This window comes from Mustelus asterias, chromosome 9, assembly GCF_964213995.1.
Source record: "Mustelus asterias chromosome 9, sMusAst1.hap1.1, whole genome shotgun sequence".
Taxonomy (NCBI): Eukaryota; Metazoa; Chordata; class Chondrichthyes; order Carcharhiniformes; family Triakidae; genus Mustelus; species Mustelus asterias.
The window spans coordinates 14,912,645-14,936,381 of NC_135809.1; the positions used below are offsets into that span (position 1 = coordinate 14,912,645).

The following is a 23,737-nucleotide window of genomic DNA, read 5'->3' on the forward strand; positions in this document are numbered from 1 at the left end:
CCATTTATTTTGTCATGTAGATATATTACTATTGTGGTATACCTTTAAGAGTACTGAATACAGTTTGAATACAAATTTATAAATTATATCCAATTGTCTCAAAATAATAGTTAGTACAAATTTATTATCTAGGGGCATCATTAATCAGAACACATTTCCAGCACATTTGTTCATTGGGTGACACCTCTACAAATTCACAACACATTTGCAATTTAATTTTAGTTGTGTTTATATCCGCCCTCCTGCTTATCTAAAGTCACACATATAGGGCAGAATTTTCCTGCCCTTTCTGCCAGCTGGATCTTTTGGACTCGTCAAAGGCAACCACCCCACGGTGAGTTCCCCGGCGGCAGGTTGGGCGAACCAAGCAAAATGCCATAGACTTCGGCAGGACCGGAGAATCCCGGAGAAACCTCTGCTGCTGGAAAACATGCCCCGGGAGGGGCTGGAAAATCCTGGCGATAGTTCGGGGTCCAAATTTCCTCTCCCCGCAGCTTCACAATGTTTATGTTTATTGACAATTACAATTCTGAATCTTTTATTAAAGTTTAACATTAAATCATTGCTCATTTTGGTAAGCAAAATTGAAATATGCTATCGACTAAACTAAGTGTCATGATTAGAGATACATATGAATCTCTGAGATGAATATCTGTTGCATAGTAACACGTCAGTTGAGATACATAAGTCTAAATAGCAGGCTAAACACAATAGTTAACACTCGAGTGAAGGGTAAGAATGGGATATTTGCACCATGGCAAGGCTTTACCTTTGGCTGTAGATGTACAGGTTGTCATGATGTGGAGATGCCAGCGTTGGACTGGGGTAAACACAGTAAGAGTTTTAACAACACCTTTAATCTTTAACCTGGTGTTGTTAAAACTCTTACTGATGTACAGGTTGCCATGCCAATGTTTTATAGTCTACAGTGATGTATGTGTTATCTTCCACACGCCATATGTTATACATAGCTGAGAAATTGTGCATAACTTCAAAATTCATTGATGCTTAATGGTTTAGAGGCCAGAATCTTCTGTATACAATCAATGAAATATATTGTGGTTGTGATATGCTAAAGCCACAGATAGAAAAACATTTTGAACTGTCTTAGTGTGCACCTGACCTATGTAGGAGAACTATATTTGTATCTGCATTTACATCTTAATAAATTGGAGTGTGAATACTACTGAAAAGAGAAACATGTTGCTGAAACTTTTTGTCTTGCACCCATCAGGGCAAATGCAAGAATGCCAAATTTCAAACAACCACAACAATTTATACCATAGGAGAAAAGAGAGTGTTGATTGGTTGGCAAGTTGAATCTGATTGGTTGAGGCATCGCCATAGAGAAAGTGATGGGGAACTACAGACTCCCCATGCTTCCAAGTAATGCAAAGAAAGATGCAAGGTTTGACCATATTCCTTTACTTTGCAGATAATGGCTCCCTACATATAGGAGGCCACGTAATCCTTGGAAGGTAAGAGGCCAAACACCAACGCATAAAGCACCAAAAGTAGTAACGGGAGCTGGAAAGGCCAGAAAGAATACAAGCAAATTTCTTGCATTTGTTCTGATGAGAAACATGAGCTTCAGAAACATAGAAACATTGAAAATAGAACCAGGAGAAGGCCATTTAGCCCTTCTCTCTGTGCAGTAACTGGAGTGCATTATAAACAGAACTGTCCCATGTTTCTGTCTCTAAATTTAAAACTTGTCAAAATGTAGACAAAAAGAGTAACTGTGGAAACTATTGTGTGACTAGGAGGGATGTGGTAGCACTGGGAAGGGTGCAGAGGAGATTTACCAGAATGTTGCTTGGGCTGGAGAGTTTTAGTTATGAAGAGAGATTGCATACACACGGTTATAGAAACTCAGCTAATGTTCTGGGGACTCGGGTTCGAATCCCGTCATAGCAGATAGTAGAATTTGAATTCAATAAAAATATCTGAAATTAAGAATCTACTGATGACCATGGTTCACTCATGTCTTTAGGGAAGGAAATCTGCCATCCTTACCTGGTCTGGCCTACATGTGACTCTAGAGCCACAGCAATGTGGTTGACTCTCAACTGTCCTCTGAAATGGCCTCTCAAGCCACTCAGTTCAAGGGCAATTAGGGTTGGGCAATAAATGCTGGCCAGCTAGCGACGCCCATATCCCACGAATGAATTAAAAAAAACATAAGTGGCTGGGTGTAAATATAGATTATATCTGAATTCAAGCTTATTGATAACCATCATGTTGTATAAGGGAACTTGTATTCATCTAAAATGCACCGTTACACCTCACCAGAACAAAGTAGATCAAGAGTGATTCTATAACTGTGGTTCTACATTCATCTAACTTTACCCTTCCTTGTTTATGTGTTCCATTTGTTTTATAGTCAGCTGTCAATCTTGTCACTGGTCTTTGCCTTCAATTTCTTTTGAGGTTCCTTATGAAAGGCTTTCTGAAAAGCCATGTGTACCACGCCTTGGCCTTGTCTGCTCTTTCTGTTGTTTCTTCAAACAACTTAGTACGGTTGGATAAACATGACCTTTCTTTTTAGAAACTTCTGCTATCTTTCACGCTCTTGTTAAGTGATTTTTTTCTAGTACCTTTCAGAACACTGACATTAAGCTAGTTGGTCTATACTTTTCTTGGTTCTATCTCCCATTTTGAAGATAAGATCTACATATGCTTTTTACCAGCTGTCTAGAATTATTGCTTTTCTTATTGAAGTTTTATATGTGGATACTAGCGAGTCATAGAGGTAATCAGATCAGAAAAAGGCCCTTCAGCCCTTCGTGTCTATGCCAATCAAATATAAACCACCCAACTATCCTAATCTCATTTTCCAGCACTTAGCCCACAGTCTTGTATGCCTTGACATCACAAGTGCACATCTAAACAGTTCTTAAATGTCATGAGGGTCTCTGCCTCCACCACCCTTTCAGGCAATGAGTTCCAGACTCCCACCACCTTTGGGTGAAAATGTTTTTCCTCACATCCCCTCTAAACCCCTTAGCTTAAATCTCTGCCCATTGGTCATTGATCCCTCCACCAAGGGGAAACGTTTCTTCTTGTCTACTCTTTCTATGCCTCTCATAATTTTATACATCTCAATCATGTCCCTCCTCAGCTCCAAGGAAAATAACCCAGTTTATACAATCTCTCTTCATAACCAAAACTCTCCAGCCCAAGCAACATTCTGGTAAATCTCCTCTACACCCTTTCCAGTGCTACTACAGCCCTCCTATAATGTGGATTCCAGAACTGCACACAATAATCTCGCTGTGGCCTAACCAATGTTTTATACAGTTCCAGCATAACCTCCCTGCTCTCAAACTCTATGCCTCGGCTAACAAAGGCAAGTATGCCATATGCCTTCTTAATCCTATTACCTGCTCTGCTACCTTAAGGGACCAGTGTATATGCACACAAATGTCCCCCTCACTGATCCTTGTGCTTCCCAGGGTTCATCATGTATTCTCTTGTTTATTTTTGATTCATCAACAGGATGTGGGTTTGTAGGCAAGGCCAGCAATTACTGTGTATTGAGTATGACACTGAGCCATAATACTCGTTCGGAGAGCTGGGTGCAGACACGATGGGCCAAATGGCCTCTTTCTGCACCATAACAATTCTGTGATTAATTTCGCTTGAGAAGGTGGTGGGAGCCACCTTCTTGAATTGCTGTAATCCATATGGTGAAAATACTCAACAGTGGCAGGGTGTTCCAAGATTTCTATCCAGTGACAACGAAGGAAAGCTGATATATTTCCAAATCAGGATAGTGTGCGAGGCAGAGGGGAAGTTGGAAGTGATGGTGCTCCAGGCCCCTGCTGCACATTTGGGAGGTGCTGTCAAGGAAGCTTTACCAAGTGTAAATAGTAGATACTGTAGACTTGATGCATTGATGGTGGAAAGAGTGGGTTGCTTTATCTTGGGAGATGTTAAGCTGCTTGAGTGTTGGAGCTGCACTCAACCAGCCAGGAGAATTTTCCATCGGAGACCTGACTTGTATCTTGTAGAGTGTGGACAATTCTTTGGGGAGACAGGAGGTGAGTAATTCACCAGAGAATACCCAACCTCTCTGGTGAATTACTCATCTCCTGCTTATGTAGTCATTGAATTATGCGGCTGATCCCGTGCAGTTACTGCTTTCGAGTGATTAAATCCTCACTATTAATTTTTATCGAAGAATGAAGTTTAATTATTTATTTATTAGTGTCGCAAGCAGGCTTACATTAACACTGCAATTAAGTTACTGTGAAAATCCCTAATCGCCACATTCCAGCGCCTGCTCGGGCACACTGAGAGAGAATTTAGCATGGCCAATGCACCCAACCAGCGCGTCTTTCAGACTGTGGGAGGAAACCGCAGCACCCGGAGGAAACCCGCACAGACACGGGAAGAACGTGCGGACTCCGCACAGACAGTGCCCCAAGCTGGGAATCGAACCTCGGTCCCTGCCGCTGTGAAGCAGCAGTGCTAACCACTGTGCCACCGTGAAGTTGCTTCTGCCCTCATTAAAAATAAACAATACACAGATTGATTTTGATGTATTCTCTGCACATCATTCTCCTCAATGCTCAGTGTTCTTGGTGAATCCTTTTGCAGTTCTTCCAAAACTAGTAATGTCTCTCAGTAAAAATACAAAACCTCGGGCTCACAGCCTGAAAGTTTACACAGTCGTAACGTGTTGTAATCTCTTCCCCAACTCTCTCTCTCTTTCACCAGAAGAGTTCTGCGACAAAGAATCTGCTCTGCACATTCCAACAAGACCAGAATTATTTCATAGCAATGTTAATTTCGGGATTCTTTAAATGTTTTATGAATCACATTTACTAATTGAAGAATCCTTGTTATTCACATCAATTGCATGGATCAAAATAATTGATTTTTGTAGAAGTTTGACCTCGCTCCAACTAAACAAGCAGCACAGTTCTTCCCTTTAATTCCTGTTTCCAATGACTAAAGTTACATCATGTGTTGGTCTAAACAGGTTAAAATCACATTGAGATCAGATTGAACAATTTTTGTAAAGACCTCCACTACCTGCAAGTTTCCAAAAGCTGCACCAGGAGTTCGAATGGATGATTTGGAATTTAAGGGTAGTATCAAGTCTGGTGGCTGTAAACCCAAAGACATTGCAGAAGCAGGGGCTGCAATGGAAAGGTATGGAGTAAAAATTCACTTCTTATATGTAGCATTATTATAAAATATTCATAATAATAGGATCATTTTTGTCTGTCCTATTTATAATTTGTATGATAACATTTTGGATATTCATTACAGGTATCAAATTAACTTTCTTGGAAGGAAAGTATCAGTGAGAATCATGACATCATAGAATCCCTACAGTGCAGAAAAAGTCCCTTCAGCCCATCGAGCCTGCACCGACAACAATCCCACCCAGGCCCTATCCCCTTAACCCCACACATTTACCCTGCTAATCCCCCTGACACTAAGCGGCAATTTAGCATGGCCAATCCACCTAAACTGCACACCTTTGGAATGTGGGAGGAAACTGGAGCACCTGGAGGAAATCCACGCACACACGGGGAGAATGTGCAAACTCCACACAGTCAACCAAAGCCGGAATGAACCCGGGTCACTGGCGCTGTGAGGCAGCAGTGCTAACCACTGTGCCACTAAAATAATGCAGCTCCAGTATCTTAGGAAAGTTAGTATCACAAAATGGATGCTGACTTCGAGTAGGCGTCTCTGGCTGGCCAACATTTATTGCCCATCCCTAGTTGCCCTTGAGTGGCCTACTAGGCCATTTCAGAGGGTAATTGAGAGTTAACCACATTGCTGTGGCAATGGAGTCACATGCAGCCCAGATCAGTTAAAAGCGGCAGATTTCCTTCCCTAAAGGATATTCAGTGAACCAGCTGGGTTTTTCCAACAATCGACAGTGGTTTCATCAGAATCATTTTTTTCAAATCATGAAATAAGAATTCTCAAATTATTTATATTCATCAGACACCCAGGTCAGGCTAATTTATCTAGAGAGTGTTGAAAAATATACCACATATACCAAATATACCACATCATGGGGTCTGTACATAACTTTTTTGCAGTTGTACTTACTTGTTAAGCGTTAAAATAAAGGCATTCAATATTAAGGTGCACAGTTTAGTATAAGTTATATTAAAACTGCCAATTCGCTTCTAATACATGAAGGATTTTCCCAAATTCAGTGCTGTATTATCATAGAATCATAGAAGCCCTACAGTGTAGAAGGAGGCCATTTGGCCCATCGAGTCTGCACTGACAACAATCCCACCCCAGGCACTATCCCCACAACCCCACACATTTACCCCTATTTTTTATCTAACCTTATACATTCTTGGACACTAAGGGTCAATTTAGCATGGTCAATCAACCTAACCTGCACGTCTCTGGACTGTGGGAGGAAACCGGAGCACCCGGAGGAAACCCACGCAGACACGGGGAGAATGTGCAAACTCCACACAGACAGTGACCCAAGCCGGGAATCAAACCCAGGTCCCCGGAGCTGTGAGGCAGCAGTGCTAACCACTGTGCCACCGTGCCGCCCCATGTTAAATATAATTATTTAGGGGAACTTAAAATACGCCTAATTAAATTTATAATTATAATCAATAATTAAAATGAGAATGTGAAATAGAGCAAGGGTTAAATACAGCACACCTATAAACATAGATTAAAGTGATATTTTTTATTGTCTTCCAGAAAATGTGGTGGAGATGATTTGGAAAGTACAGTGCACCGTGGAAGCATTGATGATGGACGGAAAGAAAATAAGGAGCATGTAAGTAGCCAGTGGTCTCGTGAAACTGACTATTGGAATGCATTTAGAGAGGCAAGGACTGATTAGGGACAGTCAGCATGACTTTGTGAGTGGAAAATCATGTTTCACAAATTTGACTCAGTTTTTTGAAGGGGTAACAAAGAAGATAGATGAGGGCAGTGCAGTTGATGTTGTCTACATGGACTTTAGCAAGGTCTTTGACAAGATACCGCATGGTAGGTTGTTGGTTAAGGTTAAATCTCACGGGATCCAGGGTGAGGTAGTCAATTGGATACAAAATTGGCTTGATGACAGAAGCCAGAGGGTGGTTGTAGAGGGTTGTTTTTCAAACTCGAGACCTGTGACCAGCGGTGTGCTTCAGGGATCGGTGCTGGGTCCACTGTTATTTGTCATTTATATTAATGATTTGGATGAGAATATAGGAGGCATGGTTAGTAAGTTTGCAGATGACACCAAGATTGGTGGCATAGTGGACAGTGAAGAAAGTTATCTATGATTGCCACGGGATCTTGATCAATTGGGCCAATGAATGGCAGATGGAGTTTAATTTAGATATATGCGAGGTGATGAATTTTGATAGATCGAACCAGGGCAGGACTTATTCAGCTAATGGTAGGGTGCTGGGGAGAGTTATAGAACAAAGAGATCTATGGGTACAGGTTCATAGCTCTTTAAAAGTGGAGTCACAAGTGTTCAGGATCGTGAAGAAGGCATTCAGCATGCTTGGTTTCATTGATCAAAACATTGAATACAGGAGTTGGGATGTCTTGCTGAAGTTGTACAAGACATTGGTAAGGCCACACTTGGAATACTACATACAGTTCTGGTCACCTTATTATAGAAAGGATATTATTAAACTAGAAAGAGTGCAGAAAAGATTTACTAGGATGCTACCAGGACTTGATGGTTTGAGTTATAAGGAGAGGCTGGATAGACTGGGACTTTTTTCTCTGGAGCGTAGAAGGCTGAGGGGTGATCTTATAGAGGTCTATAAAATAATGAGGGGCATAGATCAGCTAGATAGTCAATATCTTTTCCCAAAGGTAGGGGAGTCTAAAACTAGAGGGCATAGGTTTAAGGTGAGAGGGGAGAGATACAAAAAGGTCCAGAAAGGGGCAATTTTTTCACACAGAGAGTGGTGAGTGTCTGGAACAAGCTGCCAGAGGTAGTAGTCGAGGCAGGTACAACTTTGTCTTTTAAAAAACATTTAGACAGTTACATGGGTAAGATGGGTATAGAGGAATATGGGCCAAATGAGGGCAATTGGGACTAGCTTAGTGGTTAAAAACAAAGGCAGCATGGTCAAGTTGGGCCGAAGTGTGATTTTTGTGGCCTGCATGCAATGTGCAGCGTAGCCTGGTAACAGGCAATGAGCCCAGCAAGGCTGAAGGTGTGGAAGCACTGCCCATCTTAATGGCAGGGTATAATTTAAATAAAATGATGCAGAGTCCCGCTTGGCATCCAGTTGGATGGGCAGCCTGGTCAGTAGCAAGGGGTTGGATGCCACAGTGGGGGACCATGTTGGAACATCCCCGGTTGTTGGTGAGGGGTCAGGCTGCGAACGGAGAAGGAGGGAGAGGAATCTGTAAATAATCCTGAGATGGGAGGAAGGCTGTGCGTATCTTCAGTAGCGGGGAGAGCTGAGATTGTAGTTGAATGAGGTGGGAGGAGGTGTTGAAAGAGTCTGCGCCTGATCGGAGTCGGCGGGGGGGAGATGCTGCACATGATCAATGAGGAGGGGGAGACACTGCATGATTGGGGAATGCACTCTTCACAATGTTCTGCTCATTCCTTTTAATGATCCTGAAATCACCGACCAAGAAGACCTGAGTTTTGAATGTGTGCCGCCATTGGCTGAAACACCCTGCCAGCAGCACAGACTTGTAAAATAACCTCCATTGTGTCCAGTAGAACTCTTGGATGTAATATAATCTAACAGTCCAGCTTCACACAAGAACTGTACACATTGTAATTGCTAGCTCTTTGAATAACACGCTCATGAATATAAAGAACGGCAGTGAATGACTGAAAGGTTAGTAGGAGAAAGAAATTAGAGTATAAGAGGAAGTTAGCTAGAAATATAAAAAGAGCAAAGAGTTTCTACAGAAATTTAAAAAGGAGTGTAAGTAAAGTGAGTGTTGGTCCTCTAGAGAATGACAATGGGGGTTATTAGTAGATAATAAGGAAATGGCTTCTGCCTTCACAATTGAGAATACAAACAGCATTCCAGTATTAGCTGTAAATCAAGAAGTGGGAAGGTGAGGAACTTGGTGGAATTGCATGCACTAGGGAAGAGGTACTGCGCAAACTGATGGAGCTGTGGGTTAACAAGTCTTCGGGTCCTGATGGACCTCATCCTTTCATCTTAAAAGAGGTAGCTAATGGGGTAGTGGATGTGTTGGTGTTAAGTTTCCAAAATTGATTAGAATCTGGAAAAGTTCCATCGGACTGGAAAATAGAAAAATAACCCCTCTATTCAAGAAGAGAGGGAGGCAAAACACAGAAAACTATAGGCCAGTGAGCTTGACATCTGTTGTGGGGAAGGTATTAGATCAATCCTTAATGGAGTTATAGATGGACACTTCAAGAGACACCATATAATCAGGAAGAGTCAGCATGGTCTTGCAAAAGGGAAATCACGTTACATAGAAACTAGAAGCAGGCCTAGACCATTCATTTTGATCCTGGAATTCAATATCCTGATCCCCCATCCCCCCATATCCATTTGCTGAACCAATTTATTGGAGTTCTTTGAAGGAGTAGGTTGTGCTGTGGATAAAAGGGAACCTGTAGATATGCTGTACATGGATTTCAAGAAGGCTTTTGATAAAGTGCCTCATCAAAGGTTATTGTGGAAATATAGAAGCTCATGGTGTAGGGGCAACATAACATGAATTGAAGATCATCTGGCTGGCAGAAAACAGAGTGTGTATAAATGGGTCTTTTTCTGATTGCCAGGATTTGATGAGTGGAGTCCCTCAGGGGTTTGTGCTGGGGCCTCAACCTTTTACAAATTATATCAATGACATACATGAGGAGAAATGGCAGCTAAATTTGCAGATGTCACAAAGATAGGTAGGAAAGTATATTGTGAAGCGGACATTAGAAAGTGGCAAATGGATATATAGATTGAGTGTGTGGGCAAAAATCTGGCAGGTGGAATTTGGTGTAGGAAAATATGAAGCCGTTCACGTTGGCAGGAAGAATGAATAAGCAGAATACCACTTAAATGGAAAATGGCTGCAGAATGCCGAGGTGCAGAGGGATCTTGGTGTTCTCGTGCATGAGTTACAAAAAGTTAGTTTGCAGGCGCAACGGGTAATTATGAAGGATAATAGAATGCTATCCTTGACAAGGTGGATGTTGAAAGGATGCTTCCTCTTGTGGGTGAGTCCAGAACAAGAGGGCACTGTTTCAAAATCAAGGGTCACATTTTTAGGGTAGAGATGAGGAGAATGTTTTTCTCTTTCTGAAGCTTGTGCGGCATCAGAAGGTGGTGAAGACAGACTGAATATTTTTAAGACGCAGGTACATAGATTCTTGGTAGACAAGGAAATCAATGAGGGGAGGTGGTACTTGAAATGAAAACAGATCAATCATGATTTTATCAAATGATGGAGCAGGATCGAGGGGCAGAATGGCCTACTTCTGCTCCTATTTTGTGTGCTTGTACACCAAAATTGCTCTTACTGTGCCTTTTTTCTGAATCTTTTCCTTCAGTGGCATATTAATAAATAAAACAAAAATTGAGGTTGTTGCAGGTCTTTTATAAATTATGCATCAGGAAGTGGATAAATCCTTAATACAAATCAAATAATAACATAGTTCAGCAAGGCTGTCACAACCAATATGCACCTGAATTATAACGTTCAGGTTGCTTCTGCAATTTGTCAAGTGAAGTTTATTTATTAGTCACAAGTAGGCTTACATTAATACTACAATGAAGTTACTGTGAAAATCCCCTAGTTGCCACACTCCAGCACCTGTTCGGGTACACTGAGGGAGAATTTAGCATGTCTTTTGGACTGTGGGAGGAAACCAGAGCACCCAGAGGAAACCCACGCAGATTGGGGAGAATGTGTAGGGTCCGCACAGACGGTGACTCAAGCTGGGAATCAAACCCGGGTCCCTGGCGCTGGCGCTGCCAGCGCCCTGGCAGCAGTACTGACCACTGTGCCACCGTGCCGCCCCAATTTGGTTACATTATACAAAATGCAAATATTAAAAATTCTGATGATCATTTGGGATGGCATTGCGTCTGTTCATGTATTGGAGGCTTGTTAAACAAATAGTCTGTTAGTCTGATTAAGTCACATTAATGTATTTTTCTATTTTCTTTAGTATGTGGGATCAACCTCCATTTCAATGTCTGTGTTTAACTTGAGCAATGCCATCATTGGTACTGGCCTCTTAGGCTTGTCATACACAATGGCCAATACAGGAATTGTACTGTTTGTGTAAGTATCAAATGGAAAAATTATCATTAATGTTATAGTTCATACCTTTTCTTATAATGAACAGTTCCTTTTGTTCAAACTAACACCTCACAGCATTGCTGTGTTGTTCATTGAAGAGATCATTGCATGGTTCTTTTGATTTACAACATTTGGTCATTGGCATGCTATTTTATTTTCGATACAATATTTTTGATGATCAAACTTGTCTGAAATTTTAAGAATGCATTTTGCCTTTTCAGATGTTATATATATTATCCACATCACATTCAAAGTTGCTTTCAAACACTGGGCGAAATCTTCCAAAAGAAATGGCAGTGTTGTTTCTGGCGAGAAAAGCAGCAAAACACATCAGCTTTCTCTCAAGATCTTACGACATTCTGATAAAGAAAACGGGTGAGGGGGGGCCTTAACATGCTGGCAAAACATGGCTGCACAGTGATCGGGGTGCCACCTTAAAGGGTGCCCTGATCAGAACAGCAAAAAACCTCCTCCTCAGCCCACCATGGTGGTCTCGGGGCTCCCCCCAATCCCCCAATTGACGTCTGCACTTAATCCGCCCCCCCACCTCCATCCCGGTTAGAGCCCACTCTCCGTAACAGTCAGCATCAGCTCCCCCTCCTCTTCCACCCCCCACCTCCAACGGCCAGTGCCGGCATCCCCAACTCTCATGCCTCCTCCAGCCCACCTCCATATGTGAATGAAAGTCCATGAGCTCCCACTGCGGTCCATCTCCGGCACTTCCCCTGACACAGGTTGGCACTGTCAGGTTGGCGCTGTGCCACCTGGCAGGGCCAACCTGTGCCAAGGGGCAGTGCCAGGGGGCATTGCCAGGCCACTATCTGTCTATGTCCCTCTCCCACAGGGGTTATACTTATCTTTGTGCCCCAGGGGAGACACCCAACGACAGGTTCACATCTAAGTTAACCTGATGTCGGGGCGGTGTCAATGCATGGCGGAGGTAAATATCTGGCAAGGGGGCCAGTTAATGGTACTAAAATATTTGAAATGCATGTAAAGCAGGTTCATGCCCGCTATCGGCGTGATGCTAATGGGGTCACCAGTGACAGGTGGGGAAGGTCCGAAATCCCAATCTTGCTGCCTAAACTTCCGGATCGCGAGTCCTCTCCAGCATTCGCACGGACAGCAAGCATGGGGTCAAGATCTCCCCCATGTTCTCTTCCATTAATCAGAAAATCTATGATGATTTGAGAGCAATTGTGTTTGTACTTACGATAGGAAACTGTCTTGAATGTGGATACATTCTGGCCTCCCGTGGTGTGTTTCTCGGCGGCAGCCTGCCATTGGCCTGCGGTGGGATTTTCTGGTCCACCCTGCATTGCTGGGAAACCTGTGACAGGGTGCATCGTCAGGAGGACCAGAAGTACCCGCCAGCGGGAACAGTCGGAAAATTCTGCCCGAGATTGGATGTATAAAGTACACTGACAAAGTGTAGCAGATTTTTTTTTGCCTCATGATAAATTGTATCCAGCTGACTTTGAACTGTGTGAGGAACAATCAGCATATTTATGCAGATCAATTTTGCTGAATTGCATCACATCCTGTCGAGGTAAAAGAAAATAATTTGATAACAAACATGGGAAGAGATCGAGTTTCGATTTAATGGGAGTTGATTTAATTGCTAATCATTTAGTCAGCGAAATTTGCTCAACTTATCCAGAGCAGTTGGTTTCATTAGAAAAATGCTCAGTAAATGAAACCAGGTGATAGGGTTGCCAACACACATAGAAGAACAAATGAAGATTAATAGATACATCTAAATTAGTTGAATCTTGGTTGAGCAGCTCGTTAGGTAGCATGAAAATCCGGGCCAGAAATTCCACTCAAACTTTAATCTTTACTAAGTGCATAAGATGAATAAAACACCTTACGACTTACAGAGAGAGAAAGTAAGAGACTGCACTCAGTGCTTGCTAACATGTTCTCACAACTGTCCTAGAATGCACATGGCTATCCACATGGAAACTGACTGGTCTCCTTCAAGAATTATAGGAGATTAAATGAGGGTTCATCTCCATCGAGATCCTCAATAGAATTAGTGCCTTAAAGCCACCTACACATATTTGTCATTATTGTAAGAATGAAGAACAGAGGTGCTGAAAATGATTATTCAGCTGATATTAATAGATATCATTAAATATTAATTTAATTGACTATTAATTGCAAGGATCCAATCATTTTGGCATTTCAAAATGATTGCTGTGTCTCTGGAGTCACCTGTAGGCCAGACCAGGTAAGGACAGCAGATTTCCTTCCCTGAAGGACATTAATGAACCAGATGGGTTTATCTGACAGTCAACAATGGTTTCACATAGATTCTTAATTACAGATTTTTTTTTATTGAATTCAAATTCCACCATCTGCTGTGGCAGGATTTAAACCCGGGTCCCCCAGAATATTAGTCGAGTTTCTAGCGATAATGCCACGTGACCATCATCTCCCCCTGAATACTAATATTAATACTAGTATTAGCTCATATTTCCCAACTTTAATTCCCATTTTTATTCATCTATCCTGTTACCAAGCCTCTGTAGAGTTTTTTCTTAACGTTCTGCTGAATTCTTTGCTTTCACTGATAAATAAGTATGTAGCTCGCAAACTTAGACATTTTTAGTAGTGTCAACACAATTATTTATAACTGTTGTAAGCTACAGAGGTTTCCAGGCAGAGTGCTGATATATTCCAACTATAACTGCCTGTTGAGAACTGTTGCAATTAATGACCACTACTTTCACTGTTTCCCTTCATTAACCTGCGTTATCTTCGAATTATTGCCTGCATGCTTGCTAAATGATGTGGAATTGTTTTCTTTCTAAAATGCTCCAATGCCTTCATCTTTATGGATATTAATTTAATTGACTTAATTGCAAGGAACCAATTTTTTTGGCATTTTCAAATAATTGTAAATAAAATAATAATTTCCCATCTGTAGATTGATTGCAAAATTTAGCACTCCCACTGGGGAACAACCCTTGCAGGGAAAACGTTTTGGTTAATTGTGGCTGTGCCTTGAATGAGTATCCCTCTTTACTGAGAGTGCTGGATCACATAATCACTCATAATAATTGATAAGCTATGAAGGATTTACACCAATTTTCTTTCCGGCAGCTTGCATTGCCTAATCTTGTACCTGAACATATTTCAGTTTTCCACCTGATATGTATTGAAGTGCCCAATTTTTAAAATCGGCATTTCATTTACTAATCTCCATTTTTCAAGAAATGCAGATCCATCTTCTGTTAAAGGAATGCTGTAGTTCTTCAGCGGAAATAAATGTCATAATTGTGTGCATCTTTACCTTTTCTGCTACCTCACCTTGCTAGTCTTTAAGAGAGTCAGTTGTTTTTTGAAGCTCAATTCTCCATGAACATAGTTCAATCTTTTGGGCAGGATCTTTCAGTTTTGCCTTTTGCGTGGCTTGCCCACCCCGCCACCGGGGAACCTGTCGTGGTGGGGTGGTCTTCAGTGAGACTAGAAGCTCCCGCCATCAGGAAAGGACGGAAAATCCCATTTTCCGTAAATCTCTTTAATTTGATCCTTCATAGATAATACACTTGGAAGCTTTGGCTTTCTTTTATGCATTGCATGATCTTTCATCCTTTGTGTTTCTTAAAACGCTTCCAACATTTTTTCCCTCTGTTTCGGCCTTTATGTCACCACCAAGTTCCAGGTTTTGGTATTAACCAGCTACTTGTTTATGGCATACATTTCATTTACATCTTATCCAATGCATTCTCAAAAGTATTCTAATTTTACTTTATATTTTCCATCTTCTGTATTCTCCAGTGTGTTCTCTGCATTTTAACCCTGCTAGCTTCGCAATCAACCTTCATAAAATTGAATATATTCATATATCAATGTACCGGTGCTGTCACCCACTCACTGTAAGACAAATGCACACACACAAACACCAGAAAGCCTGCCCAATGTCTTTCCCATTGACTCCAGTGGGATGGCATGCTGCCCATCCACAATTGCCTATGAAAGTTTTTGGCTAAGATCAAGTGTAGTATGGATCGCCTGCACTTGGTTGAGGTCATTGGGTTACACTGAGGCTTCATGTGTTTCATATAAGGCAATTTTTAAAAGCGGCATCTCGGCCTTTTGGCTAAGATGCAAATGAGCCCAAGTCTTGGAGGAGGAACCTCCCCCTTCTCCAATCAGCTTGGCTCATGTAGATCAGGCCCAGGACAGGGTGGTTTGGTCGCTTGCCCTGTCTTGTCAGCCTGGATCGGAAATGTCTCAACTTGTTGAGACTCTGAATTGGATTTGATTTGATTGAATTGGAAAAGTATTAAAAAAAAAAAAAAATTGCCTGTGAAAGTTACTCCAAATAACTTCATGGAGGTGGGGGGAGATAGTTGCGTGGTGGGCAAGTAACCCAGACGGCCAGGCTAATATTTTGACGATGAATGTTCAAATCCTATCATGGCAGCTGATAGAATTTAAGTTCAAGCACTTTCCCAGGGTGGAAAAGTCAATTACTCGGGGGCATAAGTTTAAGGTGCGAGGGATAAGTTTGAAAGGAGATGTACAAGGCAAGTTTTATACACAGAGGGTGGTGGGTGCCTGGAACTCACTGCCAGGGGAGGTAGTGGAAACATAGATACGATAGTGACCTTTAAGGGACGTCTTGACAAAGACATAATTAGGATGGGAATAGAGGGATATGGTCGTGGTAAGGGTAGGGGGTTTTAGTTCAGTCGGGCAGCATGGTCGGTGCAGGCTTGGAGGGCTGAAGGGCCTGTTCCTGTGCTGTAATTTTCTTTGTTCTTTGTTCTCTAATTAAATCTGGAATTGAAAGCTAGTTTTAGTAATGGTAACCATAATGCCATCATCAATTGTCATAAATAACCATCAGGTTCACGAATGTCCTTTAGGGATGGAAAAATGCCATCCTTGCCTGGTCTGGTCTACATGTGACTGCAGATCTAGAACAATGTGGTTGGCTCTTACCTGCCCTCTGAAATGGACGGGCAAAGCATTCAGTTCAAAGGCTATTCGGGAAAGCAACGGATGTTGGTCTTGCCAGATACGTCCACATTCCATGGAAGAATACTTTTTTAGTAAAACGTTGTCTGTTGTGGGTGCTTTACTGACTCTTAACCTAGATTTGTACATAGCACTTGACCATGTTTGGTCTTTTACCATGACCGCATACATTACTGTAAGCCAGGGGTGTTGGCACCTCCAGCATTATTTCTTTGCTTTTAGCTACTTGTGGGTTTTTTGATCCTTTAGCTTGCATCTGACAATTCTTGTAAGTATAAATATAAGGTGTTCACCAGTGTGTTTCTAAAAAACAGAGGCAGCTACGATATCACAGCAGTTCAAAAGTCCTTTGACTTTGGCTGGGCCGGAAGATTCCGCCGGTGGGAGGGGCTATATAGCTCCGGCCATAGGGCGGAATTTTCCCGTCCCACCTGCCACGGGAATCGTAGCATGCAAAGGCGGACCATGCAAAAGACCATTGACCTTGGGTGGGAATTTCCAGCCTTGGGGGCGAGCGCGGCCGGAAAATCCCACCCATAGTATTTAAGCAGGTTGTGAAATGAAGTTCAGGAGGATACATAACAAGTCCTTTCAAAATCATCAAGGAAAAGAATGAGAGCAATTATTTGAGGGTGATTTTAACTTTGGCTGGTACTGTGAAATGGTCAGTGTTGATTCAGCTGTTAAGTATCACTTTTGATTTTCATTTCAGAATAATGAGGGGTGGTGTTAATATCACTCATTTTTTACTTATCCAGAGTCAAATTGCCCACTTTTGCTTTGTCGATGGTTATGTCAGACATCTCTTTATTTCAAAGCTTAAATAAAAATGAGCAAATTAAAATCTGGAAAGTGCTAAGCAGCATAATTCAGAGCGGAACAAACATCTTTTTTCCTTTTTCTTTGTTCTGCAGGTCCCTTTTAATTGGTATGGCTCTGTTGTCGCTTTATTCTATTCACCTTTTGCTCCAGATTTCAGTCTTAACAGGTAAGATGATGGAACTTTCTTTCAGACTGTAGCACCAGAACTCATTGTTAAATTGCTTGCCGTCTTCAGGACTCATTGCATGTGTAAGCAACTCGTAAAACAAATGTCAGTTCTGGCTTTGAAACTCGCCGGTTAACTTTTTTTGGTCATATGCAGTGGTTACTTGCAAATTACAAAACCCTGTCAGAGAACACGTTGGCTGTACTTCAAAGTTTACACCCATCTCATGATCTAAAATGGACACGTATGTCACAGCATGAACTTTCTAGGCTTTCAAGCACCACAAAGTCAAAAGTCTCTTTCGGATTGTGAAGATGTTTTTGAACAAGAGTTTCTTATCAGGAATATGCAATGATAATTAAATAACTTGTAAACAAAATTAACTAATTAAATTAACCTTTGAAGGAAATAAATAAGAGGAAAAACAGCCAGCAACTGGGTCTAAGGGTGGGATTTCCCTGGCGCGCCCGTCCCAAGACCAGAAAATCCCACCCGAGCTCAACAGACCTTTGTATGGTTCTCTCCCCCACCCCCCCCCCCCCCGGGCCTGCTATGATTCCCGTGGCGGGCGGGACGGTAAAATTCCATCCCATGCTTTTGAACTTATTAATTTATTCATATCATGTTTTAAAGCACTGAATCCTAACAGTTACCTTAAATTAAAAGTTAGAAGCAGTTTCCGTTTTATATATTCTAAAACCCTATCAATTTGCCAGAAACCTCCAACCTCCCCCGCAGGTTGGGATTCTCCGATCCCGTTGCAGTGAATGGAGTTTTGGCTGAGCGCCAAATCCTCTGTTCGCGCCAGCAGCGGGGGTAACGAGATCGGGGAATTCCATCCATTATCTCACGAGTGTAGTCTCTTCAGTACTTTAGTCCCTACTTGCTTGGAATACCTAAATTTAGATCAATAATCCAGACAAAAAAGAGTCTTATCAATCAGTTCATGGTTGAATATAGGTGAGAGATGTTACAAGATAAAATGATTTAAGGGTGGCACGGTGACACAGTGGTTAGCACTGCTGCCTCATAATGCCAGGGACTCGGGTTCACTTCGGGCTTTGGGTGGCTGTGTGGAGATAGCATGTTCTCCCCGTGTCTGCATGGGTTTCCTCCGGATGCTCCGGTTTTCTCCCACAGTCCAAAGATTTCTAGGTTAGATGTATGGAACATGCTAAATTGCTCCTTAATGTCCAAAGATGTATAGGTTAGGGGGATTAGCAGGATAAATGTGTGAGGTTTGATATGATGCATTCCATTTTAACAGGATTCAAGCCAGTTAGTGAAGCAGCAACCAAGACACAGTTCTTTTCCTAATTGAGGGAGTTTGTTGACTTACTCAAACTCACAACTCTCCTCCCACACACCTAGGCCCTGATTTTACCGGCACGATTTCGGGGCGGGCGAGGCTCGCAGAATGGCATTCTCCATTGGCCTCAGGCGCGATCTTACAAGCCTCAGGTGGCCTTGCCGGTAAAATTCCGACCCATGTCCCAGCTATCCCCTCTAAATAATCTTTTAAATAAACCAAAAAAATCTATAAAATAAACTAACAAGAGGTGACAGTCTCTAGTGACGCAGTGTAACAAAAATCAAAGCTTCAAAGGAAACTTAGCTAATCAAACTTAAATATCATTACTGGGGGTCATGATGCACTCCAGCCCCCGTGATGCCCTCTGGTGGCAGAAGGCCTGAAGCGTACCAGCGGACATTGCGTGCTCCTTCTTCAGGACCACCAGACTATGAACATTGCCGTGGTAGAGGGGCAGACAATCGGGTTGGACAGCCCCCTTGACCACCCACTGCTTGGACCTGTTGATGGCCACCTTCATCAGGCCCAGGAACAGGATCCCCTTTTTATACACGCTCAAAGACAATTTACATCCATCACCTTTTAACTTTTAACAACTGACATTGGCAAACCTTAACAGTGTAATCAATAAGACATTAACACTCGACACTACTAGAATGAAAAGTGATGCAGACAAAGAAATTTACATAAGCAGAAAACCTGGCACTAAAGTTTATTTAATAAGCACTTTTTAATTCTCCCAAGTGAGAGATGGAGCCAAATGCCAAAATGGGGGAAAAGCATGTTTTAGACCATTTTTAATGAAATCTTTGGAATGCAGAGCTTTCGTGCCTTTAATTTATATTGGCAAAATCAGAAAAATAGTCGTTTGGTATCACAGAATTTGAATATTACTGAAAGAAGACATTTTGTCTAAGCTTTCTGTCTTGCACTCATCAGGATAATTCCAAGAATACCAGTGTCAGGGGAAACAACAACTTTATACTGTATGGGAAGAGAGTGCTGATTGGTTGGCAAGTGGTCTCTGATTGGTAGAGATGTTGCTAAGGAGAATATACCAGTTAATGGTGACTAACAGTTAACTACCAAGTATCATTTGAAAATTCAAACCAGGCAGCTGGATTCTGATTGGTAACGACGTTGCCCTGAGGAATGAATCAGTGAATGGCTATCACTTAATTTTTTTTTTAGCTGAAACAGGCGCAATGAATGCACCTGTTCTTTCTGTCTACAAAGAACAGGACCTGTGTATTAATATATGTAGCTTCCAGTACATGCAAATGCACCACACAGGGAGTCCGACTGACAATCCTAAGTTAGTTGTCAGCATAATTTTAGCACACTAAGGACTATTTGGCAAATGTTGTCCAATCCAAAGCTCCAACAAAATGTCTTTTTTCAGCAAAATTCAAATCAGACATCGCTCATGTCAATGAAAGTGTACAAAAAAAAACACAAAGTGACTTCAATAATCATCAACTAATGAAGCAGCTAATTGTTGCAGAACATATCTGACCACTTTGAAGTTTTACATTGAAAGTTTAATTTCTTTTAATCGATAAAAATGTTCCTGCATTTAGATACCATGGTTTATGAAACATTAGGACAACTAGCGTTTGGGAAGCCTGGCAAATTTGCAGTCTTTGGATCAACATCGCTACAGAACATCGGAGGTAATACTTAGAGAACTGTGGATATTTTAGTCACAAGTGTGTTATGCTAACGTTCAAATCACTAGTTCCCCAGTTTTGTATACAGTCTGCTGAATGACGTGTGATTACATTCAACTCAGGACACATTTGAGGTTTGCTGCCATCTGATTTTCAAATATAATGCTCCTATGAAATACTTCAGAATGTTTTACTGCGAGAGGCGATCGTAACGAAACACATGTGATCTTGAGGGGCTAGATAGGTTGGACACCAGGAAGATGTCTCCCTGGTAGGAGAGACTAAAACTAGGGGCTGCAGTTTAAAAATAAGGGGTCTCCCTTTTAAGATGGAGATTAGGAGGTTTTTTCTTACTCTTAGAGGGCTGTTAATCTGTAGAATTCTCTTTCCCAGAAAGCATGTGATCATTGAATTCATTCAAGGCTGAGTTAGATTTTTTGAGAGTCAAGGGAGTGGAGAGTTATGGGGGACAGGCTGGAAAGTGAAAGACAGAGCAGTCATGAACTTATTGCATGACAGAGCAGGCCCAAAGGCTCTCCCAGCAACTAAGTCCTATGACTTTAGAGAATAACTGAGCGAGGCATAAATAGTAAAATAACCTTCCAGTCTGAAGTAATGTTTGAGCTGGATTTGAATTTAGGCAGCCAACGGTTCCACCGGAAACCATATTATTCTGTGCAAAATTAATAATGAATCTTTAGGACCACAATGCTGTTTTATTCAGCCCCAGCAGGTGCTCTCTTTCTGACTGTTTATAAATGGCACAGAGATGGCCATGTCCAATGTGAATTAAAGTGTTCGCTTGGAAGCATACCTGGAAATATTAATTTCTTGATTTGGCAGTTTTGGGAATTCAGCATGGGTTGTAGGTCCCCCTCCCCCCTCCATGTTCCTACCAGGCCCTCAGCCCTTTAATTACGCAATGCATCAGCTCCTATCTCAGCCTCACCCCACATGTCAATCTGTGCAGCCAAACCTTTAAGTCGCCAGGAGTTGCTTATTGGCTGAACTTGTGTGGATTTCCTCACCAACCTGAGGCACAGCAGGGTAACTCACACTTATATTAAAATAACATTGATAAACTGTCGGGACGAAGTGTTTTATCATTCATGGGATTTAATATTGGGCGAGATTCTCTGGCCTCCCAGCCACATGTTTCCCACCGGAGGGAGGAGGCGTACTGTTCACTTGTGGTGGGATTCTCTGGTCCCGCCGCTGTCAATGGGACTTCCCATAGATGTCACCGCACGCAGGCCTGAAACCCACGGTCAGGGGTGCGCTGCTGGTGGGACTGGAGAACCCCGATGGCGTGAATGGCCGGAGAATTCCGGCTGTCGTCTTCTTTTGAAACCTTTTATTGTGTTGGCAACTGTTAAGAGAAACACAAACCTTCTCTGTCGTGGCTCCTAATTTCCTTATTTCTAAAGGAAGTGAGATAGAGAGGCAGGAAGATTTAGGGAGAGATTTTCCTTGCTTAAGGCAAGCTTACTGAATGCCCAGCCATGAATGGTGGGGCAAAGTGAGTGTGGGGGGGGTTTGCTGTTGGCACTTGGTACAAGAGAAATAATAATCATAAAATCAATAAATGGGATCGATTTATTTAAGTTACAGCAGCTTGTGAGACTATTCTTCCATGTCTGTTAAAACTATTTCTGCACATACATTAAAAAAAAATATTGATTTTATTTGCTTTGATATATAAATTCCAGTTCATATCAGCATTGGTGCCGAGAATTTCTGTTACTGATTGCAGAGTAACAGGACAGAACAGTAATACATATAACAAATGGGCAGCACGGTGGCACAGTGGTTAGCACTGCTGCCTCACAGCGCCAGGGATCCGGGTTCAATTCTGGCCTCGGGTCACTGACTGTGTGGAGTTTGCACGTTCTCCCCGTGTCTGCGTGGGTTTCCTCCGGGTACGCCGGTTTCCTCCCACACTCCAAAGATGTGCGGGTTAGGTGGATTGGCCATGCTAAATTGCCCCTTAGTGTCAGGGGGACTAGCTAGGGTAAATGCATGGGGTTATGGGGATAGGGCTTGGGATTGTGGTCACTGCAGACTCGATGGGCCGAATGGCCTCGTTCTGCACTGTAGGGATTCTATGGAAACATCTTGGGCATAGTATATCCTTCCTGTAAAGTTTTGTACTTGGCCCCCATTTTCCAGTTGCACTTTGTTGATGACACTCCTATTCTGCAGCATACTGCCGCTTGCCAAAAACAATGCCACAGGATCTGTAATTGGATGTGTCTGGTTTGTGAAGGAAAGTTAAAAGTTTTTTGTAAATTCCTTCCTGGAATGTGGGCGTTGCTGGCAAGGTCAACATGTGTTGCTCATCCCTAATTCCTCATAAGAAAGTGATGGCGGGCCACTTTCTTGAATGACTGCAGTCCATCTGGTGTAGGTACATCCAAGATGCTGTTAGGATTTTGACAGAGTGCCAGTGAAGGAACGGCGATAGAGTTCAAAGTCAGGATGGCATGCAGGGGAACTAGCGGATGGCGATGCGTCTGCCCTTCTAGAAGGTAGAGGAAAGTATGATGAATAGCAATAGCTCTGGTTTTGTATTAAAGCAATCCTTCCTTTATTTTAGCCATTTTGAGTTACCTATTTGTTGTCAAGAAAGAACTACCAGAAGTCATCCAGTTCTTTACAGAGCAAGGCAATTCTCAGTAAGTATGATTCATTGATACATTCAAATTCAAATATACAAATCCATTAAGAAAAGTTGGTTCATTAAATGCAAGTAATGTGAAAAAATTGGTATCAAGATTGTTGGAATCATTATGAAGGTTTTGCTACATCATTTGGTATTGACAGATAATTAGGGTATATGCATGTATAAAAAAATAATAACTCAGCATTTTAAGTGAGAATCTTATAACTACAGGCCTGGTTCCCCTTAATGCTTTGTACCAATGAAAACAGGCATCAAAGTTTCATCCTGTGAAGGAAAATTCAAGCTAAATGTATCTACAAAGATCAAAGAACAAAGAAAATTACAGCACAGGAACAGGCCCTTCGGCCCTCCAAGCCTGCACCGACCATGCTGCCCGACTGAACTAAAACCCCCTACCCTTCCAGGGACCATATCCCTATATTCCCATCCTATTCATGTACTTGTCAAGACGCTCCTTAAAAGTCACTACCTTATCTGCTTCCACGACCTCCCCCGGCAACAAGTTCCAGGCACCCACTACTCTCTGCGTTAAAAATCTGCCTTGTACATCTCCTTTAAACCTTGCCCCTCACACCTTAAACCTATGCTCCGAGTAATTGACTCTTCCACCCTGGGAAAAAGCTTCTGACTGTCCATTCTGTCCATGCCTCTCATAATCTTGTAGACTTCTATCAGGTCTCCCCTCAACCCCCATCACTCCAGTGAGAACAAACCAACCTCTCCTCATAGCTAATGCCCTCCATACCAGGCAACTTCCTGGTAAATCTTTTCTGTACCCTCTCCAAAGCCTCCACATCCTTCTGGTAGTGTGGCGACCAGAATTGAACACTATATTC

General features: G+C 42.2%; 1 protein-coding gene across 1 annotated transcript in view; it reads left to right on the plus strand.

Moving 5' to 3' along the window:
• The window catches only part of LOC144498510 (sodium-coupled neutral amino acid symporter 1-like), a 50,339-nt gene that overhangs the window by 6,597 nt on the left and 20,005 nt on the right, over nucleotides 1-23,737 (plus strand). Inside the window, exons 2-7 of the mRNA XM_078219730.1 lie at nucleotides 4,988-5,160; nucleotides 6,703-6,781; nucleotides 11,123-11,238; nucleotides 17,163-17,236; nucleotides 20,129-20,221; nucleotides 22,815-22,893. Coding sequence (XP_078075856.1) covers nucleotides 5,075-5,160; nucleotides 6,703-6,781; nucleotides 11,123-11,238; nucleotides 17,163-17,236; nucleotides 20,129-20,221; nucleotides 22,815-22,893 — 527 coding nt within the window. The 5' untranslated portion in view covers nucleotides 4,988-5,074. The remainder of the gene's footprint in view (nucleotides 1-4,987; nucleotides 5,161-6,702; nucleotides 6,782-11,122; nucleotides 11,239-17,162; nucleotides 17,237-20,128; nucleotides 20,222-22,814; nucleotides 22,894-23,737) is intronic.